Raw genomic sequence first — 23,172 nt, 5'->3', positions numbered from 1 at the left:
CTGATTTGTCTATCAGTAAGGTTAAAGATTTGGAATAGTGACGTTGTGTTGATTAAACGCCAAGGCACATAGCCTGAACGTAGATTTTGTAACGTCCAGCCAAGCTGTACAATAGAACGCAATTGAGACTGACCGTGTTGTAATAACAGTAAGTCTTGCGATAATATGTCGATTGCTGAAGACACAATGCTGTCCAAAGAAAAAATTCTGGAGGACAGAGTCATTAACCCATTGTCCACTACAGAAAGTGATTTTTCCAAATTAATACGGTCAATTTCCCGTATTCTCTCTGCTGTTTCAATTTGAGTAACCTTCCAGGCCTCATTGTATGCTGCATATACAGAGGCTGCTATGAAACGTTTTTGACGCTGTTTGCGCGGTCCCATAATGAAATCACGCAAGTCAGCACCATCAGTAAGTAAAGTTAGGTGTTGCTTAATTTCTGTCAGTGTGGAAGTTTGTAGCCACTGAAGGCATAATTTGCCCACACTGTAGGTGGTTATTATCCCTGGGTGATGTCTTTGAGGATATCTAGGGTCTGGCCTGATCATTTTGAACCCCTGTGTTTTGTTCAGGAATCTGTCTTGACAGTTATTAGTATCTGTGGGCCAGATCAACCACTGTTTCCAATCTGGATGTGTTCTGTTTTGGTTTAATACATAATTTACGTCTATCTCCTCATCTGTAGAGGTATTGCTGTACATTGTTGGCTTTGGAATAGACGGTTTATTTAAGTCTTTAATTTTGGCTAGGCCAAGACAGGTAGTTTGTTGAACAGTGTCATTTAAAAATATCATTTGTTCTGGGATCATGCAGGCTCTAAACAAAGATTCTATACCCTGCACTTGCCATTCTTTTGTACCCCAAACACTTTTCAATTCAACATTTTTGACCCAATAATCAAAACCAAAAGTATTCATTTTTTCAAAGAATGAGTCTGAATATATCAATTTTGTGTTTGTTATCATGGTCTTAGTTCCTGTCTTGTTTGACAATTTGAAATAAAATGCTTCAGCATTACTTGTGTTAAAACCTGAAAAGTATGAATATTTGTCATAGAAGGTTCTTGAGCTTCCTTTTGGAGGAGTTGCACAATGTTCCCATTGATTATAATTTAAAACATTTCTAGGTTGTGCAGATCTATGTAAAAAATGGTTACCATAGTGGTTATAACAGTACATACTATCATAATTTGTAGAACCCTGCAAATAATCATGTTTGGTAAATTTAGCAGACATTACTAAGTCAGACATCATATTATTAATGCTTTCGAAGTCCCAATCATCAGCAAATGAGCTTGGTTTTGCAAAGTCACTCAATGAGATCTTAATTTGGTGTGGATATTTCAGGATTTCGACCGGACCATAAATTTCATAGTCAGTGTTGTCCCAGGCTACCCCACCCGGTATCGGATTGGCTGTGAAGTTGACTGTAGAAAGTTCTCTTTTCTCGACGTGTGAAGATGTGTGTGGTTTGAGGATCAAGTTGATTTTCTGACTTGCTGTGTCCATTTTAGCATATTTTCCCTCAATGAAGCGTCCCAAAGTAAGTACCATGATGAGCCAAAGTATGAGGATAAATGCACCAAAACCCAACCAAAATTCGATCCATGGAGAAATCAGATATGTTTCTTTTAGTTGTTTCAAAAGTTCTTTAGCTTTATCTCTAAAAGTTTTTGATGATGGCTGTGTCTTTGATTCACTGAAACCTTCAGAGGAATCATCGAAGTTTATGAAGTAGCCGGATGCAGTTCTGTCAATTGTTCCAATTGCTTCAGGATTACTGTTTCCTGCATTTTCGCTTGGTACTTCATTGTAGATCGGTGTGTCTCTACTAAAAGTTTTTATTTGGGTTTTCAGAGGTCTAAGTTCTATTGCATTGTTGCATAATCCTTGTTGTTCTTCTGTAGGCGTTTCGAATGTGATGAGCCTCTTCGTTAGGACCTCTGTACTGGTAGCAAACCTTGGTGTTCGGCTACTTATTGGGAGTCCACTTGGCCTACTGTTTGTTATCGGCCACATGATTGTGGTTTTACCAGGTCGATGGATACAACTCGGTTCTCCTTTTTACCAGCAAGTGGCGGTAGTACAACTGATCTTGTCCCGTTGACAGACAAGACAGGAACTGCTTTTCTGTAAGAAGGCCCAAATTCCTTCTTTACCGCGATCTTTTCCCTGACTAGATCCCCGACTTTTGGAATCCAGACAGGTCTTGCTGGGACAGGTGGTGGTTCTTCAGTGGTTGTTGGCTGTTGTTTCAACTTTATGTTGCTCAGGTCTTTTCTTGTTTTATTTAAGTCCTGCAAAATAGCCAAACGGTCTTTGATATCAAAGCTTTTTTCTTTCACCACTGAAGTCTGACTATCAATGTCAGAGATCAACATCCTAGTTCCAAATAATAATTTGTACGCACTGAATCCCATCAGAGAATTTCTTGGCAAGTTATTTAGACTACGTTGGACACTTATTAGATGTTTGACCCACCCAGCTCCCGAACCTAATATCCTTTCCGTTATAGATTGCTTTATGCCTTGGTTTTTTCTTTACACCATCCCGTATCCCTCAGGAAGGAAGTGAGAAGATTCCCGCTGTGCTATGCTCATTTGGCCACGTTTCCCATCAGGCTGGAGGGCTAGAGTGAAAACAATGGTCAAACGTAGCATGCTCTTAGCGTATATGCCATTTAGACTCGCAAATCTTTGTATAACAGTCCAGACGTCAGCCGAGTGCTGGTGATCTACATTATAAGTGGAAACTAGCCTGTATATGTTAATCGCAAGCCTTCCTTTTTACTCTTGATTTTTCCTGGAGTAAAACGACGAGGTGTTAAACTGTTTCTCTCCCCACTGCGATCTCTGTTGCAGTTTTTTACAAACATGGTGTGACGCAGGCTCATGCCTGGCCACCAGTATCGTGATTGTAATTCTTCCAGAGAATCTTTTAGTTTGAGGTGTCTGAGACCCTCGCCCATATGTGCGTCTGCGATTAACAAGTTTCTCCTGTCCATGTTTGGAATCACTCTATCCCCCACTCCAGGGATTCGAGCAAAAGGGACGGAGTTTGCATCGATTATGTATGTATAATTGAGTGGATAGTTGATCGGTAGCGCTGAGCAGTCGCCTTTTGATGACGTTTTCACCGCCAGCACTGTTTCACCGTCAATGTATTTTAATGTACGCTTTTTTCGAACTACGGTAGCCGATTTAGTGGCTGCCGCTGTGGCTGTCTCAGCCAATGAATTCCCTGCAACGTGAACGCCATCACGCTGATGACTCCGTGAGTGAGTCACGTGAGTCTTTGGTAGCTCTTTTTGTAAAAGAGCTATTTGTTCCCAGAGCATTTTATGCTTGATTGTGCCTCCTTTTGCATCCTTAAAACCATTTTGAAGCCAGATCTGCAAGTATTCATTATAAGACTGAACGCAATAATACGAATCGCACACTATGAGCGTGGGGAATTCTCGATCGGTATTTTCAAGCGCCATCTTGAATGCCAGTAGTTCAGCTCGCTGAGCTGTGCAATCTCCTAGAGATTGCGTTTTAGTGAGGGTCGGTTTAAATTTCCCTTCGTGCCAGCGACCTTTAACAATCGCGCACGCAGCACTATAAGCTTGTTTACCCCCGACTGCGGGTTGTGCTGATCCGTCTGTATATATTATACAGCCGTAATGATCTAGAGGCAGGATTTCGGTCGGCGGAGGACATTCAAATTCATATTGGAGAAATTCTTGTGTTTTTAAGTTAGGATCAAATTCGTATGCCACGTCCGTTGCAGCAAGAGAATTAGCCCAATGTATCCATCTCGGATGGAGCGCTTTAGCATTTGGAATGCTTGCCTTTGTTACCGCCTCTAGGGCTGGTATCGGTGTCACGATTATTATTCGTTTACCTTGTGCCAGGGCTCGTTCTTTTGCTATAGCTGTCTGTGTTGCAGTTAGAATTTTTTCCGTAGGGCTAAATTTCATTTCAGCCTTAGTGTACACGTGTGATTTGAATGCAATTGGTACCTTTTCTCCCTCATTAGAGGTCAGGTATGTGAATCCGCATCTCCCTGGGATGACTCGAATCACAAGATTGCGTGTGTTATCACGTGTTTCTAATTTTGTTTTAATTAGCATGTCTGTTTGTAAGGATCTCAAAATTTCTGTGTGTATTTGAGTCCAATTGGATGTTTTAAAATCGGGTTTTATCAGATCATAAAGGGGTTTCACCCTTTCTGCGTAATTTGCAATGTATGTTCTTCCGAAATTTAGGAAGCCTAGAATCGACTGTAGGTTTTTTAGTGTTCTAGGTGCTTGGATTACGGCACATTTCTCTAGGAAATTGTCAGCCAGGCTTTTGCCTTCACTTGATAATTCATATCCTAAGAACAGGACTGTCAGATGGGCAATTCTGGATTTTTTAAAGTTGAATTTGTAACCCTCTGCTGCGAACCCAAGTATTATGGTGTTCACTCTCTTCAAGTGAGTCTCCAAGTCATCTGTTAAGTAAATGTCGTCGACATAAGATAATGCTTCATCATCATATAGTTGAAGTAATTCTGTTACTCTCGCTGAGAATACTCCCGGGCTGTTCTTGTACCCCTGGGCTAACCGACAGAATTGTTTTTGAGTGCCATTTATTGAGAACGCAGACAATTGTCTGCTCTCTGGTGCTATGTTTTGACAAAAGAATCCATTAGAGATGTCTAATGTTGTTTTGTATTTTTTGCGCACTATGTTATTCATTAGTGCAGCACTATGCGAATTTTGCACTGCAAAAGTTTTGCAACATGTGTTAAGGTGTCGGTAATCCAAAACTAGACGATATGAATTGTCTGGTTTGGAGACCGGAAACAAAGGGTTGTTCATTTGTGAGGTGCAAGTTTCAATCACCCCCTGGTATTCTAGCTGATCTAGTATTTCTTTTACCTGTTTTTTTGCTTCTTGCTTAATTGGGTACTGCCTTTGTGCAGTAGGTTGTGATTTTAACTGGATTTTGTGAGGAGGAGAGTCCTCATCCCATCCCACGTGATTTTTATATAAAGCAGGAGCTAGAGCCACTGCCCACTTTCTAGCAAGTGTGTATTTTTTATGAATTGGGATATGATTTGAGAAGGCAGGCATAATTACTTCTTCGCCATGAGGGCAATCCCTGACAAACTCTGGTGGCCAGTCTTTTTCAGCTAGAAGGATATCATAGCCCTTGGAGAGATTATCCCAAAATAGTCCCCTTATTTTTCTAGTCTTATCTCCCTCTATACGTAATGTTATTTCGTATATTTTGTGAGGTTTGCTAACTCTGGTGTCTGCAGTTTCCACTTGAAGATATTCATTCGTGTCCACTGTCTCCAGATGATTCATAAGGACTTTGCGAGCTATGCTCACTTCTGCTGCGCTGTCTAGCATTGTCTGAGCCCATTCTCCGTTTTTCAGTTGTGTCCTCAGTATTCTCGGCATTGTTAACTACCTTGATACTGGCTACCTTCTTTTTTGGAAATTGTAATTTCTTTTTTAGCTGAGCAGGTTCCTTGTCTTTGGACTTGGCGTGCTCTTCTCTTTGTTCTGATCGTCCTCTTCTTTCCGATTTCTGCGAGGAAGTCTGAAAAGATTGAGAGGGACGTGTATCAATGTCTTGATATCTATCAGGCTTTTTTATATTATCCCTATTTCTAAGGTTATATCTTTTCCCAGAGGGGTCACTCTGGGGTGACCGGTGTCTTTGGTTCGGAGATTTCTCTCTTCGCCTAGGAGACCTTCCTCTGGACTGGAATTTCTTTTCTTTGGGATTGGATTGTTTGTTTCCATCCCAGCTCATTTTCTGTGATGTTGAATTATTATTAAAAAATATTTTTTCAGGACTTTCAATCAGTTGTGGTTTTACTGGTATTCAACCTAAACTATCTCTACCTAGTTCCTCATAGGATTTTTCTATGATTCTGGCAATTTCAGCTGGTTGGTCTGCTATATCTGTCTCTTTTAACCTCTGGCGGATCGCCACATTTGCTGCTTCTCCCTTTATGTTGGCTAATAATATAGCTGAGACCTGCTTGAAGTCTTTTAGTAATTTCATACCAAGAGTTAAAGCGGGTTCTGGACCATATTCGTCTTGAATTTGTTTTAGCACATCTGGTATTACCGAAATGGATGGAACACCGTGCGTTTTTGTGTAGATGGAAGCAAAGACTGTACCCCAAGTGTCACAGTCCTCAATGTGTGGTGCGATTCCCATTGGAAGACAGATAGTCAGAATCCTGTGCTTTTCTAGCGGGGTGGTGTCTGGAAACACCGCCTCTATTTGGGTGATTTTCTGTGCCAACCAGAATGGTATTTGTTCCCGTTTAGCCGGTACTTTACCTAGGCAGGACTGGATGTTCTGTGGTGTAATTTTATTTGTGTTCCCCTGGTGAGGGGTCAGCTGTGGGAGTTTAATCGCTGGCTGAATTGTTGAAGTCCGCATCACATATTGGACTAATTGTCTATGTATTTTTATTAATAGTTTTAGCTGTGTTAACAGGTTAGCTGCAGACATCCCGTCGATGTCTGGATGTGGTGTGTATCCGGCTAGGACCGGCCACGTTGCTCCTGGTCTACCTAAGGGACCGAGCCTGGTGATGTGATTATTATGTTTTAGGGCGCCATCAAATAAGAGCAAATGCTCTTGAAATTTGAGTGGTACTTCCACCTCCTCGAAAGGAGTGTACGTTTCAGGAGGTTCCTCTATTTTGTAATAGTGGAAGTACTTTGTTACAGCATTTGCTGCTGGAAAATTTATCCATGAATAGTATACCTCTGTCTGCCGATATTCGTGTGCCTCAATTACGAATATGACTGTACCACCTCTAGGTGTCAGTCCATTTTCTATAAGTTTTAAGGTTATAGATTTTCTTTTAATGACCGGGATGAGTATTATATCCGGGTCAGCGTCTTGTAGTGCAGTATCAGCGGCTGCGAGTTCAGTTGCTAATCTAACTGTCTCTCTTTCATCATCACTGTCTACCATTTTACCGACAGGATGGTTATTTCTTTTGTTTGCAGATCAGGTTTCTTATGGAAACAAAGATTAGATGCACAATATTTTGGAACAGTGTATCCTTCAACGTTGACTATACCAAGAACCATACATAGGAGTTCCCTCCTGCGAGGTCTGGCGGATATAACCTTTTACCCACTCCAGACGTCTTTGGAGTATTATGGGAGAAAGGGGTCTGAGTGAGAAAGCACGACTGAGTTACTCTAAATGTCTTACGTTAGTTTTATTGCCCTTCCAAACGCGTTGGGCGCCATGTAGTGTGGTTCCTATTATCCCAATAGGCTCTGCGCATTGGAATAATACCTTCAATAGTAAAGGCCTAGACCAGACGTTAACTAGGTCTACTACTGTCGATATTAGACTTAAAGTTTTGGGTTTGCCAGCTAGCTCAGAGTTCACTAGAAACTTTCTCGAATGTTCAGGAAGGAATTAACTTCCCTGATTAGACAAGAAGGGATTTAGTTTCTGACAACCATAGAACATGACAACTTTGCTCTCCCCTAATCAAGAGTGTATCTCGAGAGTCGTGTGAACAAAAGGCAATTTATTTTACTCAGTCAGTACGTGCATTCTTAGTCTCATCAGATTGTAGAGAAAAAGGAAGAGACGGGCGTGTTCAATAAAAGATGTTATTTATTGATCAGTCTCTTTTCTCATACAAGAGAAATGGATCGATATTATTGCAATACTTATAGCTAAGTAAAGTGCATACATTAAAAGCAGAAGTATAAAATAATACTGTAAAAACATTGATATGGTTTCTAAGCCATATGAAGGTTTAAAATGGATAAAATATATTACATACACATTTGACTAAACGTCCTCAACTGGTGTTTCTAAATACGCCTACCCCGTGTACCTGACCTAAGCCTAATACGTGGGCGGGAATAGAAAGTTACAGTTTAAGTTAAGTTTGTTTTTGCCAAGTGACTGACTAAAGAATTCTCTGCGAGGGGTTATTCAGTTCTGTACCTGGAATTAAGGATGAATGAGGGATGGTATCTCTCTCTCTGGTCTCGATATTCCAGGCTGCCTGCGAGGGCTACCCGGAAGCGCCGGTGCTGGATTTCTCGGCAGGAGAAAGCAGCGCGTCTCGTTCTCAGCGCGTCAGGAAGGCGGGGCTGCGCCAGCGGGGTCTGCTCTGCTCTGGGCTTCGGCAAGTATGGCTGCTCCGTCTCGTCACCACCGCGTGTGTTTGCATAGGGCAATATCGGTAATATTTATACCTTTAAGGTGCCGAGATTGACGTAAGGATGGACATAGATACGTCAATAAGGATGTCATACGACTTGCTCGTTAGCACATTCTTTTGCTGAAGTTCTCGGTGAAATCAAAACAATGGCCGCAGGGTTTTGCCCAGGTTGTCATAGGTTTGATTTGTTATGAGAACTCCGTATGCCTTATCAGGGGCTGGAGGAATATCGCTTGTCTAATTAGATCGCAAGCGTTATGACCTAATCAGATAACACGTTCCTGTGCCGTAGTGTGACTGCGTCAGATAACGGTATCTGCATCATGGGGGTTTTCTGCCTCATGGGCTGACTGCTAGTTAACTTGTTGGTTTGTTTAACCAGAATAGGGTCAGGAATAGGGGGATCGATTCAGAACCTATAGGAATACATCACACTTCGAGCAGTAGCAGCACCCCCCCCCTTCCGAGCACCATGAGACCCTCACGGGTAAATAGTGCACTCTATAAATGCATTGATTGTTCTTTTGCTCACCATGCCACCCCATTTTGGACCCAACCATATGCAAAACAGTCTTGACCCTGCTCCCCATGGAACAGTCCAGCCTAAACTGCCAGGCCAGGTCATCCCTGGACCGGAAGCAAGCATCCTGCACCCGGTTTTGGTGTAACACCCCTTATGAGTCAAACTAGCTTGAATCCAGTGGCAAAAATACCAAGATGATGGCTGGAGTGCTGACACTTTTCAAACACATACTCCAGTCAATTGATATAGGATAAATCCATTGTTCCTTTGCTCACCATGCAACTCCAGATAGATTGTCATGTGTGCTGCATAGTCGAGGCCCAACCTCAGCAACAGCAAAAAATAATAACAGATTCACCGTGCCTGCAAGTCATTCATCTCTTGCAGCACCATCTCTGTGCAACCAGTCAGTGAGAAAACACAGATGGTGGGAGGAGGGTGAGAGGGAGCTGGGAACTCCAGAAGTATATAAAAAAAAAGTACCTCAAGAAGTAGGGGGGGGGGCGGGGAGACAGATGAGGAATACTGACCACAACCAGAAAGCTGTAGTTGGCCCATGCTCACAAAACAGCGAGACTTTAAAGAGAAAACAAAAGCAGGAGACCCTGATCAATCTAAAGCTACCAAATCAAACCAATTCAATCAATAGAAAGCAACAGAAGGGCTTCAAGACATTTTTAAGTCTGTTTTTTGTTTACATGAGATCTTGTAGCAACAGCAAATGTGAGCTGTCAGCAGGCGAAACCTAAAAAACAGCCCAATACTAACCTGTCAGACCAGCCAGCCTGGCACCGCCAGATTATCCTATGAGCCAGTCTGACCCTGGTGGCTATATTTTTTGTCTCCTTAACATGAAGATGGTTACTAAATGGACAGAAAACGTGGACGTATCAAACTTATTAACAACAGATACAGCATCTACATTGCATTCCCCTCATGGACAATGAAGAGAGCCCACCGATTGCAGCTTTGCAGCTTTAGCTTACCCACACAAGCCAAAAAAGGGTAAAGTGAGGCAACTGTAGAAGCTTCCCTCAAACACACAACAGTTGAAGCAACCATGCAGTTGTTTCTCACAAACAAATATAGGTGGTAGCAGCTCTAGCTGTGCTGTCTGCACTACACAAAAAGCATGTGCGGTTGACAACTATTCACCATACCTTGATAAAATCGTGTTGAAAATGCATAAATTGAGTTGGTGGTTAAGCATAGTTGAGTTAAGTCTCGCATTAATCACCTCATGGGCACATACATCAGTTTAAATATTGCTTGCATTGCTTACCTACAACTTCTCCAATCATGAACAGAAGACAGACTGCCGATGCCACATAGAGCTTCCTGCGGGAACGCTCTCTCTCTGAGTCAATGCCATTCCCGCCGGGCCAGTTGGAGTGGCAGTGATTGCTCCCTTGAAATCCCAGCTCGATTGCACTTGGGTCTGACACATAGGTGAACATCTGACTGTTGAACTCCTTTCCTGGCATTCCAGAGTAGGAACTGGGGCAAGATACATAACACCATAAACAGCAGGCACCCACACACCAACACCAAGACATCATGGGTCAAGGCAAAGCACAGACAGGGGTAAGAAATAACGGCATGATTGGAAATGAAGCCAGACCGAATAAGACTAAAAGAAAGGGTGCGAAAAGCATAGAAGACTAGAGAAAGACTAGCATCAGAGCAAGAGCATCCAAAATTGACACTACAAAATAGGAAAGCAATGAAGAGCAGAGAGATGTGTTTAGGAAGAGAAAGAAAGGTATCACAGAGCAAGAAACATAAGGGGAAATCAAATTTGAAGAGTAAAAGAACGAGTAACACGGACAGAGATGAGGAGAGAAGTAATAAAAAGAGGAGAGAAAACAGGCGATCAAAGATTGGAGAAGAATAGAAAACAGACAGACCATGAATATCAAATACCAAAGAGCTGATTAACAATGGAACAAGCAGCATCAAAGATAAAACTGAAAAAAACAATGGAGAGGTTCCAAATATCAAAAAGGCAAGAATGGACACAATGTGTAGCACTGAATAACTAGTCAGGAATTAAAAACATAAATGGTGGATATCAAATATCGGGGAATAGTGAGAAAGAACCAAATAAGTATTAAACACAATGGAGAAGCAAGAAGAAACAGCCAGTGATAAAAAACAATGATGGACATGAAGTGCAGGAAGAGTGATGTGTGAAGGAAGAAACCAACGACCATAAACCAAAATAAGTGAAGGGTAGAACAAAAAGCACAGTGCACCAGAATGAAATAGGGAAGAATAGAATGAGGAACAGTGGAGATCATTGGAAGGCAAGAAGAAATCAAGTGCACTGACCAACAAACAGAAGCTCGATGTAAAAGAATGAGAAGAATTGAACACTACCAACAGGCATGATGGACCACAACATGGATCACAAATGGTCCAAGAGAAATATGAGAAAGAACTGAATCACAGAAATCAAAAAGTTTAGAGGTGAACGTGTTAGGAAAACCAAAGGCAAGCACAAAAGACTATAAACAGGCACCAATAAGGAAAATTAGGTGCACTGATGAAGAAAGGGGTGAAAAGGCAGAGAATGAGAATTATGAAAGAAAGGCATCAAGCAGCACCCAAACCCAAGCAGTGGAGAAGGAAACGAAGAGTTGAAGATCAAGATGAGGCAGAAGTAGAACAGGGCAAGGGCTATGAAATACTAAAGGTGGAGAAAGAGCTGAATGTTGAGCAAGGAAGAGTAAAGCCAAAAGAGCGTAGTGAAAACCAGTGGTCTTCCAAATGTAGGGTGTCAGGTACTGGCCAGGAGAAGCGTTTAATATGTCCCTGAGGAACACACAAACCCAATTATAAAAAAAGAACTAAGACTGTTGTGAAAAAATACTATAATTGGCCAATAGTAAGGACTTTTGTTAGGGTATTCTTAAGCTCATTAGCACTGGAAGTAGTGGTGAGACATTGTTTGGGTGCTGCAGCGCCACCAAAATAACCATGCTGGAGTTCAGAAAGTAAAATATTCCCAAACAGGTTTTTGTTTATCTTGCTATATTTCCTGTGCTTTAGAAACAGAGGTCAAATACTAGGCTATGTATTCAGATGAATCGTGGCTTATTCGTTTAACATGCAGACTAGTGTTATTAGTGGTTTCCCCTCTTATTGCAAAGCCAGATGATTTTGCAAAGTTTGACAAGCTTGCTGGGGTACAGAAGTGTGAAAGGAAAGGATGTTTTTTTTTTCTAAAAACACAGCACAATTTAAATACATGCAAATTAACTGCTCAAATATTTCAGACTGAAGCACTTTTTGGGTAAATGTTAAGTATGATGGAAACAGAGATTGTAATAGGATCAAACTGTAAGAAAGGGCCCTTTTTATATGCCCCCCACATACACTTTTTTGCTCCAATGTGGATGGTTAGGACTCTGAATGTGCGCTGGAGCATGCTGCCCAGACCCCCGTGCTAGAGCGCTCTCTCCCTAAAAGAGATACATGTGAATTGTTTACCCTCTTATGCATCCATGGTAAATGGCACCACTGGTACCCAAGACACAGGGGCTAAAGGGGTCACCAGGGCCTGAAGCAAGTTTTTTTTTACCCTGAGTGACTCAAGTAAACCGATGGCAGCAGTCCTGCCATTGCAGACTGCATGGGAAGTACACACACTGCTTGAACTTGACTTTGCCCTCACCATGTGTGACAAGGTCAAAGCACTATTTCTTATATATGCCAGTCACCCCTAAGGAATGCCTATTGATCCCCGAGGCGGGGTGAATTTTATTAAAGGTGTGGAGTTCTATGTGCAGCCTTATATATGTCCCTATGGTAGCCTCTTTCCATTAAGGGATACTATAAGTGATCAGGAGGCACAAAGAGAACATGGGCTGGCACCAAAGGATGCCGGCTTCATTATGTTAACACTGAAATATGTCATGGTTGGTAACAAACAAACAGCTTGCCTCATCACCCCGGACAGGATTCCAAAGTCAGAGTCAATGAAGCATGCACCCAAGCAGCTACCTTAGAGATTGTCCACTTCGTTGCCTAGCCTCCTGTGATCTGGCTGACAGCTCACAGCTGCTGCCACCAGGACAGGAATCGGACCCCTGCCAGAAGTGTGACCACTTCCAGGAATCAGTAACAAAGGCCTGGACGGGAAGGAGGTGACCCCTCCCTCCCGCACATGATGGCTAGTGAATTGGCACATCAAGGAGGTAAGCTTCAAACGTAATATTGCCTCGGATATGCAGCCATGCTGCCTCCCAGAGCAATAAACAGCCCTCTACTGCCCCCATTAACATTTGCACCCAGGCAAGAGGGGTAGTCAGGAGGTGTACACCCATCAGAAGGCTAGCCAACTCCCTAGAGTGGGCTACCTAATCTGTGCAGTCAAAGAAGGTTTCTGAAATTTTTGAAAAAGCAACGGAGGACATAGAGGAGATCTCAGTCTGACACTACAGGACCTGCACAAAACAAAGGCATGATACTTTGCACCTGTGACAACCATCACAATACTACAGGACTATGACTCGTCACTGACAAAAGACCAGTTCCTCCAGACAGAGGGACCCCTCCGAGAACCTACTGCAACTTCAGACTCCCCGGGACTAGCTGCACTAGTTCCCTGAAGTCCACAGGTTAAAAAAAGTCCCACAACCAAAGAATCACTGGCCAACGGGCCCTCCGTCAGATCACCCAAAAGTAGATGATCCACTGCATTGTGGGAAATTCAGTTCTGACATTCAGCAAGTTTCAGGTGTCTACCATTTTTCCCCAGACATTGAAACAACTTCTCACTAATCTTACTGCTTCAAGGCTCGTTGGTGGCCAGTCCGGCTACCACTACCTTCACTCATTGCTGCAACACAAGGAAACTCCATAGCACCTTCAAGTGACCACTACAGTAGCCCTGTTGTTGACTTTTTGCATCATTTTCCCAACAAACTGTAAAACTAGCTCCACTGTGGCTCCTGCTCCAGCACCAGGGGCAGCCAGAGCAACTCTGCACCCCAGGCCCTAAAAGCCAGGTAAAATTCAACTAACTGTTGTGGCCTGGTCCTAGGACCCACCTCACCTGAACCTCCAAGGGGGTTCCACTCAACTCGACCTGTAAGTGACCGATTGTCATTAGTGCTTTTTACCATTGACTGCAATGTTAAAGTTCAGCAGTACTGAATTGCATCGATTCATTTTTCTTCGAAAATCAATAAATCCGGTTATACTTATCTGATTGTCTTGATGTTATGGTTTAAATTATTTTTAAAACTCTTTTTTTTTTCCTTGAGTAGTGTCAATTACTTATCGTCCATGTTAGTACTATAAAATGCTTAACACATGTTCCTCCAGTAAAGCCTAGCTGCTCTTTGCCACAGTACCAGGAATGAGCTAAGGCTTTTTTGCTATGAATCCAAGGACCATCTGTGGTGTATTACGAGTGTATTACACAGTGAACCTAACCAGTCTCACTTCATAATACTCCACTTTCCTACAAAAGCAAAATCAAGACACTACTTGGTGATGCACAGATGATACATAGTCACAAATACTTAATATCCACACTATCATTTTTGCACTATATAGTTTTCTCAGCAAAACTAAATGCCTGTGGAAATTTAGTGACCAATTCAATGGAAAATTTACTACCACGCACTGCTTTAATACATTTACTAAAACGCACCACCAGCTATATACTGCACCTTTACCACTCTCCTACTAAATACCTTTGGAACACTTGTATGACACTTGGACTTTTCACAATTCCTATGACTTTAGTGATGCAACATTGATGAAAGTCCCTCCTACACCTGCCCCTCCCCCGCACACAGTGAAACTTGTTCCAGCACCACTGTCTGAGTTAATATTTGGTTTCAAAGAGGCAGGCTTCCAAGTAACTCCCAACATTTCACCCAGATTACTGAGAAAAATTCCCATAATCACTTTTATAGCGAGAGGTCTGTCAATACTGGGTTGGCAGTCATGTGTTTGAGAATGCTTTTCAAAAATTACTTAAATATTTGATTTGTTACATGTACCCCGAGTTGCTGAGTGGGCCCTTGTTCTGTGCAACATTCTATTTTGGGACCTGTAGTTTCACCTTTAACTTCGTGAGGATGTTCTCAAAAATCCAGGACTGGCTAAAGGCATCTCGCATGGCCAACTGGTAACTAGGTATGACGAATTGAGCAAAATGAAAGTTAAGAACCTAAGATATTGTTGTTAACATTTCTTCGACACCATCGACACTCTATTACTCATTGTGGCTTCTTCACTTTCAATCATCTTCCTTTGTGAAATTGAAATATATCATCATCAGTAATTCAAAGTCAGCACAGCAAGGAAGCGGCTGTATGCACAAAGTAAAAGAGCAGGTCTGGCCTGCCACTGGTGAGGCCTGCAGACAGGTGCTAAGGGGACTGGGGCGAGAAGACCTGGCGGACTGATCAGTCCACTCACTTCCTCACTTCCCCACCACGGCTCTCAGTGTTGTCAGGCATTTACTGTTGGTAGATTTTCATTCCCATCCCAAGCCCAAAGCTATCAAAGACCAAATTCAGCTCAAAGAAGACCAGTGTCAGCCCAAAGTAACAACTCAAATTATGCAAAAATCGAATGCATAATTTTAAAGATAATTTTCATTTCTTGTCAATATGCATATAGTCTGAGGAGGTTCATTGGACACATATGGACTTCTGTAATCATGTTTAAATTATGTTTCATTACTGAACCCCAGAGTGTTTCAAGTTTGCCGGGACCGCGAGTCTGTTCTCCATTACTCTCTACCGGTTTCCCCCGTCACGAGGTAGCCAGTAGGTCAGGCAGACTGTCCCGGCTTGCGCCACAGCGCACCTGCGGTGACGTGTACGTATCGTATCCCATGCCTTTAATACAGACCTGGAGCATGCAAGCCAGTCTTGTTAAATGAGTAGTCCCATTACTTTCAGCTGAAGGGATAAATCATCATCATCTAATGGGAATCAGTTTACTCCGCTCATTAGACGATCCAGAAAAGGAGATGCACAGTATTTTGCTGATGTTTGTAATTTGTTGATGTCTGTAATTTGTGTTAACACGTGCCAATGAAAGGCCTTGTTGCAGTGGACTTCAGTTGAGAGGCCATTATAACATAATGGGGTAACCCAATCGTCCACGGACCTGGGTATCAAGTAGTATAGAAAACCGATGGTCCCAGACTTATTTGCTATGCAAAAAAAGACAAAAATATTTTCAATTTGAGATTCAATTCAGGCAGGCATACGATCAGCCTAAGGTGTCAAATACGGAACACATTTTTCACGTGCACCCGGCATGAAAAACAACAATGGCACTCAATAGTTTATTAAGAAGATATCTGTATTTATTCACAGCCACGTATTAAACCAGTAAGCAAATTACCATGCTCAGTAATAGTTAAGAGGTTGCTCCAAAGGAAGGGGTGTGAAAAAGTAGTGCTCATGCGTGCAATAGATAAAGTGAAAAAAGGGGGGAGTAAAGTAAAGGTAGTTAAACTCAGAATATTTGCAATTTATTACAAGCAAAAGCTGGTATAAAATAAACTGTTAATGAAGGCCTGTCCACCATCAAACATTTTTCATATATAGTCGTTTTTGATAACTTCCAAGGAGACATCATCTGCAAGTTGGACAGGATAGTGGTTGCATGTGATACCAGCCTACTTGGGGAAGCGCCAACGTTTCGACCAGACTTAAAAGCATGAAGGGTAACTACATCATTAGCTCGCTGGTCTTCCTCAGGACAGGGAAGGTAGGAGACAACCTATGGGATTATTCATAAAGTAGGATTCATGACATATAAGGTTGATAAAAAGGCCTGGATGCGCCTGTACTACTAACCTAGTTGTAGGAGCCAGTGGGTGAGTAATTCTGATCACAGCTCCCTGGGATGGGAAGGCTGTGAGAAGGAAGTGCACATATGATATCTGATTTTAGTTCAAGTATAGGAACAATATGAGAGAACACGTGGTAGCTTACCCGCATTGCCATTGCAGTGTAAATTATTTCATGGTAAGGGTATCAATGACCCTGTTATTGTCAGCCAAAATGAATTAATGGCGGGAGGAAACTACATCACGGGTGAACTGACCGTCCCAAAGTAATCTGAAACATAGAACATGAGGCCCTAAATTAGTCTAAGTTGCAGCAGCCCAAAATGCGGGGCAACCTCTCGACAATTGCGACCATAGGGGGTAAATTAAGACACTATGGGGTCTAATAATGAAACATAATATTATATTCATAACTACCCGTTTGGAAAATCAGTCACTGTGGCATCTTGACTGGCGGTTCTGTCCCCACAAATCCAACCCCGAAACTGGCATTCTTTAAAGAAAGCTACAAGAGCTGGTAAGGGTGGAAACCCCAAATCTCTTTCGGGAGCGTTTAGCTCCAAAATAGTATATTAAACAGAACACCACACATCATTACACATATAAAGAAACTCTCCCAGTGTTCCAGCAAAACTTATTTGACAAGAATTGCAGGTTATGCGTCAGTCATTACATACTTTGAAAAGAATCCTGATTTTCAAGGCATTTGTCACAGTATGGGAAAGCAAACAAATACACCGTGTGGATGGCAATTCAAAAGCAGCAAAACAAATGTGCTTAAATGTGAAGCAACAGTGTGAAAACTGAAGATTGGATGATGGAGAAGCATCCTAGCTGACAGCTCTGAAGGTTGCTGCAGTAAGACAAGATGTAAAAAACAACAGGAGTATAACCCATAAACCAAGGTGGGATCAGGGTAGAAGGATATAAATTTGCTTACAGCATTGCCAGCAAAGAAGCAAGGAGACTCAATTATGTTTCTTGAATGTGCATATAGCACCATATATTCAAAACACACAATATACAATTGATACAGTTATAGCAGCACTGTATTGACAAATACAAAAGCAACCCCAAATGTACTTGGTGCTCGGTGTAAGTGGGTGACACAATGGCGACGCAAGTGACAATTGTGCACAGCAAGGGACGGCGCAAGTGGAGTGAGTGAAAAAATATATACACTGTAGTGGAATACAATGGCTGAAAAATAAATGTTAAACTCTTTGATGATTCAGCATCGATAGTTCAAGTAGGCCATTGTAAAAGGAGCACCAGCAGTTGCGCTGTGGGATGTCGACGAACGTTTCGATCCTCTGTTAATAGGGATCATCTTCAGGACAGGGTTGCTGAGAATTGGACCAGTGCTTAGGAGGGAAACACAGGGAATCCAACTAGGGCAGATGGACGGCAATTTCCAGGTTCGGGTGGCTGTCCAAGAATACCAGGCACTGCAGCGTGATGCTGGGTGTGTAGCCCACGTGAGTGGATCAATAAAGGATCGGCTTCTCGGGGGGCACTGTGACAGATCAGGTTCCTGAAGGCAATGTTAATGGCTGAATCGATCGGCTGTAATTCCCGGGAGCCGATTTGGGAGGTTGGTAATGTGGTCCCGAAGAAATCCAGGGTGTGTGGTCCCGCGGGATCAGAGGAGAATTAAAGTCTTGGGGGGTAATCAGAGCGGAGTAAATCAGCTTAAGGAGGAGTGGATCGTCCGGTCTGGCATTTTTGCACGCTAAATTAAACTGACCGCTTGAAACCAGTAACACCACTTGAGTATGTGGTGAATGATACAGGTTTACATCATAAAGCGCATGCGTCAACACTTAGTGCGAGTCTGAAACTACTCTCGACTAGGCAGCCTCAGGACTGGGAGTGCTGGATGCCCTGTGAGGAGGGGCTCGGGTAGGCAGAGAAAATGAGATGAATGCTGAGACTCAAGTACGCACGTTAACTAATAAACAGGGAGTCACCTCACTTCAAAAAAATAAATAGGGCGCTCACAGGGACCAATCAAGTCCAAAAAATAGACACCTGTTAGTTGAGTTTTCTCCACACGAATGGTAAAATTGTCACTAGGGGCGCAGCTTTTTTTTTGGGGGGGGGAAGCATGGGGTATTACACCCCACTAATAAATATATTTTATAGTAAATAGTTGGGTTTAGGTGCTTTATATCTGGTATGGTGAGGGGTTTGTGGATTTCACTTGAGATCTTTACATGCACGTGCAGACAAAGGCACGCACACGCGCGCACACACACGCAGGCACATACTTGTCTCAGTTTCAAAGATCTTAAATTGGTTATTTTACAAAACATTGAGTTATAATTAACCCTCACAATTTAGTGTCAGGAATAGAGGCTTTGTTTGGATTATGCTTCTCTTATTTTAATGTTAAATTCACAGCAGCCAAAACACTTCAAACTTCATATCCCATTAGCCCCAAAAGCCACATTTCTCACTAAATCACAGGGGTTATGACTCTGCATATATTTAAACATCACCATAGTCCTTCTTTCGTTGCTGCTGCTGCAGCCGAGCCAAGTGATTTTCCTTTTGTTATATTTGGATTGTATTGAGTTGTATTGCTTTCCTGCGATTGTGGTTGTGTTTAATTTTGACAGTGTTCGCTAAGGCCCAATTGGTACCCGTCACTTTTCCAGTGTGGAGCGAAAGTGGGGAATATGAGAGGTTTGAGCGCTCGGAGAAAGGACACCGTCCACTATTTTTGGCCTTGCACATGCACGCAAAGCCAATCCGGGCATTCAGAGCCAGATTGGCTTTGTATGCGGCACGGAGCCTTTCCAGGTGCTCCTGTCTCCAGTGAATGCCCAACAGGCTGATTTAAATGTTGTATATGCACAACTGGGTGATTGTCACCCAGGATCCGTACTGCAGACAGTTCAGGGGTTTAGATTAGGGTTCTACTCCACCTCAACAGGGGAAACAATCCACTCATTTTCTTTCCCCCCCCCCCAGAGAGCAGTTTTCTAGATGAAGAAATTCAAACCCTGCTGTCCAAAAGAGTGGTTTTGCGTACCTCTGTTCATCCACAAGGCTTTGTCAACACAATTTTCTTGGTTCAGAAGAAGGCCCATGGTTTCCAGCTGGTCCTGAACCTCAAACATTTAAAATTCTTAGATAGTGTATCGTCAATTCATGATGGAGGGCATGCACTTACTCCATGATCTGTTACATGGAGGAGATTGGATGGTTCGTCTGGACCTCAAGGATGCTTACTTAGTGATTCCCATTTTTGACCCTCCACCCCCCACATCAGAGATTGCTCCAATGTCAGTGGGACCATCACTGGTACAAATTCACCGCCACGCCCTTTGGTCTGTCATCAGTTCCATAGTATTTACCAATTTGCTGGGGCTGGTAGTCCAATATCTCCAGGAGCAAGGTTGATTATATACCTAGATGACATTCATCGTGGCGCAGAGCAGGGACACAGTTCTTCTCCATCTCTCTTCAGTGGTCCAGGTCCTCCAGGAATCGGGGTTCATCATCAATTCAGATAAAGTGATCAAGGTTCCTTCTCACTATAGAATTTCTGGGTTTTCAGGTACATTCTATCAAGGCCCAACTCCAGTTACTGTTGAAGAAACCGTTCTCTATCAAGAAAGAGATGAGGAGATCACCTACCTCTCCGACTAAATCATTGAGGATTCTGACTTGCCTTGTAGGTTTTTTGGCATCCTCCATTCAAGCGATATTTCCGGCACCTCTTCATTACCAGGCCCTTCAAAGATTGAAGATTTTACATTTTAGGAAGGGACTGTCTTATTCTGAATGAATAGCCTTGTCGGGAGAAGCCAGGACAGAGATGTCCAGGTGGTTGGATCACATGGATGCATGGAACAGTAAGGCTATATTTGCATCAGTTCAGGAGGTGATCATAGAATCCAATGTCAGCCACTTGGGTTGGGGGGCCCAAATATAGTCTGGTGGAGACACGGGCAGGTTGTACCAGGAGGAACTTCATCTCCATACCAATTACCATGAACTGTTGGTGGAGTCATTTGCAATTCACACCCTGTTCCCACGCAAGATGAGCTGTTGTATTCTTCTGAGAACGGACAATATGTCGGCAGTATAATACATCAACTGTCTGGGTAGGGCAAGATCCCGTCTTTTGGTGGAGACTGCAAAGGATATCTGGCGTTACTGTCCCCAGCATCATTTCTCATTGATGGATTGAAAATATTCCAGCAATTGGAGACTCCATCTCTGGGTTTTTAGGAGATGAACCAGCTTTGGGGTTCAAGCATGATCTATTTGCATTTTGCCTGAATGCACATCTCTTACTCTTTTACATTTGGAGGCCAGATCCTCTGGCAGCCAGCTCCGATGCCTTTCTCCAGTCTTGGTTGGCAGATCCTCTGTACGTGGTTACCCCTTCTCGATGATCCACAGAGTACTTTCATGGTTGCCTTGACAGATGGCAGAAAACCCAACCTTGGTTTCCTGTAGTGATGTCACGGTCTTGCATTCCACCGGTGCAGATTCTCTCCTTTCTGGAACTTTTCTCCGACCCGATGGGCCTTCCACATCTGTCTGTGTCAGGGGTGCACTTGCTCCTCATGGCATGGATACTTTCAGGTAATGCTGAAAAGTGCCAGGAGTTTCACAGGACACTATGTTCTTCTTGTCATAGTCTTGGGCTCCCTCTACTCATAACCAATATGCAGCAGCTTGGCGCTGATAGGTTTATTGTTGTAGTGAACAGAGTATGGATTCCTTGGGGCCAAGTGTCCATATGACTGTGAAATTGTCTGAACTGGCTGGCCAAGGCCTCGTTTATAGGACAGTTCATAAATACCATTCTGCTATTTCTGCTGGACACCCTCATTTGGATGACAAACCTTAAGGTGAACATCCATTGGTATGCAAGTTATTGAGGGATTTTTCGGTTGGTTCATCCCACTCAACCAAAGTATTCTATGTTATGGGATGTTGATGTAGTGTTGCGTTCTCAGATCATGGTCCGCTAACGAGGATCTCTCTCGTAAACTGTTGTTATGTTATGTTATAAAGGCTTTTATAACGCGCTCTATTACTAAGAAAGTATCCTGACGCGGAAGGTGAGATTGTTCAGAAGGCGGGAGAGAGTTGACAGTTAAAGGGCGATACTAAACAGATGAGTTTTCAGCCCCTTCTTCAAGGCAGTGATGGTTGGGGCAGCCCTGAGATGAAAAGGGAGAGCATTCCAGGCCGTAGAGGCCCTAACCGAAATGGACTGGCCTCCTAGTCGGGAGTACTTGAATCTAGGCACAATCATTTGACACTGATTAGCCGAGCGGAGGCAGCAATTCGGAATATACAAGGCAAACCGTTTCCTCAAGTACACAGGACCAATCTGGTGGATCGCACGGAAAGAGAGAACCAGTGTTTTAAACATAATCCGGTGGGCAACCGGGAGCCAATGGAGGCTGCGTAGGTAAGGGCAGACGCTAGATCTCCTGGGCAATTTGAACAGAAGTCTTGCGGCCGCATTTTGGATGACCTGGAGTCATTGGATCAGATAGGCAGGTAGGCCGCTAAACAGACCGTTCGCGTAATCAAGCCTGGAAAGTATTAGAGCACGCGACACCGTCTCTTTAGCCTCTCTCGGAAGGAGTGGGAAAAACCTACGTAAGGCTTTGAGAGTGGCAAAACATACTCCCGTAAGTTTTTTAATATGGTCCTCAAACTTAAGGTCATTCCCAAACCAGACCCCCAGGTTCTTTGCTGGGCCACCCATGGATTTAGGACATGGCAGATCTCGTGGCCATAAGAGGTCTCTGAGTTTATCAGGGAAGGAGCCATAGAAAAGAACCTCGGACTTGTCTTCATTACACTTAAGCTGGGCAAGTGCTAACCAGCGAAAGACTGATGAGAGGCAGAGTTGGACCGCCGACGTATCCAAATTGTCCTTTGACCAGGTGAACAAAAGCTGGGTATCGTCGGCCATTATTTTGGCCCCCAGTTGTTCTGCCAAATAAATCAAAGGAGTTAAATAAACATTAAAAAGCAGGGGGCTCAAAGTAGACCCCTGTGGAACTCCTGTAGTAAGTTTCTTAGGTAGAGAGGCGTGTGGTGGCATCCAGACCTGTTGCGTCCTATTGTCCAGAAATGACGTCAGCCAGTCAAGTGCTAAACCGGAGATGCCAGGGCCAGCTAGTCTAGTGAGAAGTAGGGTATGGGGCACCGTATCGAAGGCGGCAGAGAGGTCTAATAAAATCAGAACCGCTCTGCCACCTCCATCAAGGCACTCCCAAATTGCCTCAGATATCTCAACCAGCGCCGTTTCAGTGCTGTAGACAGCCCGGAACCCTGATTGAGCCGGGTGCAGAGCCTGAGATGATTCGATAAAGTTGTCTAACTGTCTAAAAGCAATCTTCTCACAGACTCGCCAGGGATGGCAGCAGTGTAATGGGCCGGTAGTTGGAAGGAGCAGCCGGATCCAGCTCGGCCTTTTTTAAAAGCGGCAGCAGTTTGGCTTGCTTCCAACAAAGCGGGACAGTTGCAGAGGAAAAAGAAAGATTAACAATCTGGGTAACCTCTTTGCATACTGTATCAGCCACCCCTCCAAGAACCCTTGCTGGGCAAGGGTCAGAGGGTGACCCCGACTTCAAGGC

General features: G+C 43.3%; 1 protein-coding gene across 2 annotated transcripts in view; it reads right to left on the bottom strand.

Annotated features, from left to right (window-relative positions):
- Positions 1–23,172, bottom strand: part of SLC30A2 (solute carrier family 30 member 2) — a 399,949-nt gene that overhangs the window by 100,483 nt on the left and 276,294 nt on the right. For both annotated transcript variants that reach the window (XM_078682685.1, XM_078682684.1), the window contains one exon: positions 10,007–10,221. In XM_078682685.1, the coding sequence (XP_078538811.1) occupies positions 10,007–10,221 (215 nt within the window). The remainder of the gene's footprint in view (positions 1–10,006; positions 10,222–23,172) is intronic.

The sequence above is a fragment of the Lissotriton helveticus genome, chromosome 3_1, assembly GCF_964261635.1.
Source record: "Lissotriton helveticus chromosome 3_1, aLisHel1.1, whole genome shotgun sequence".
Taxonomy (NCBI): Eukaryota; Metazoa; Chordata; class Amphibia; order Caudata; family Salamandridae; genus Lissotriton; species Lissotriton helveticus.
This window is presented reverse-complemented; position numbering and strand designations above follow the sequence as displayed.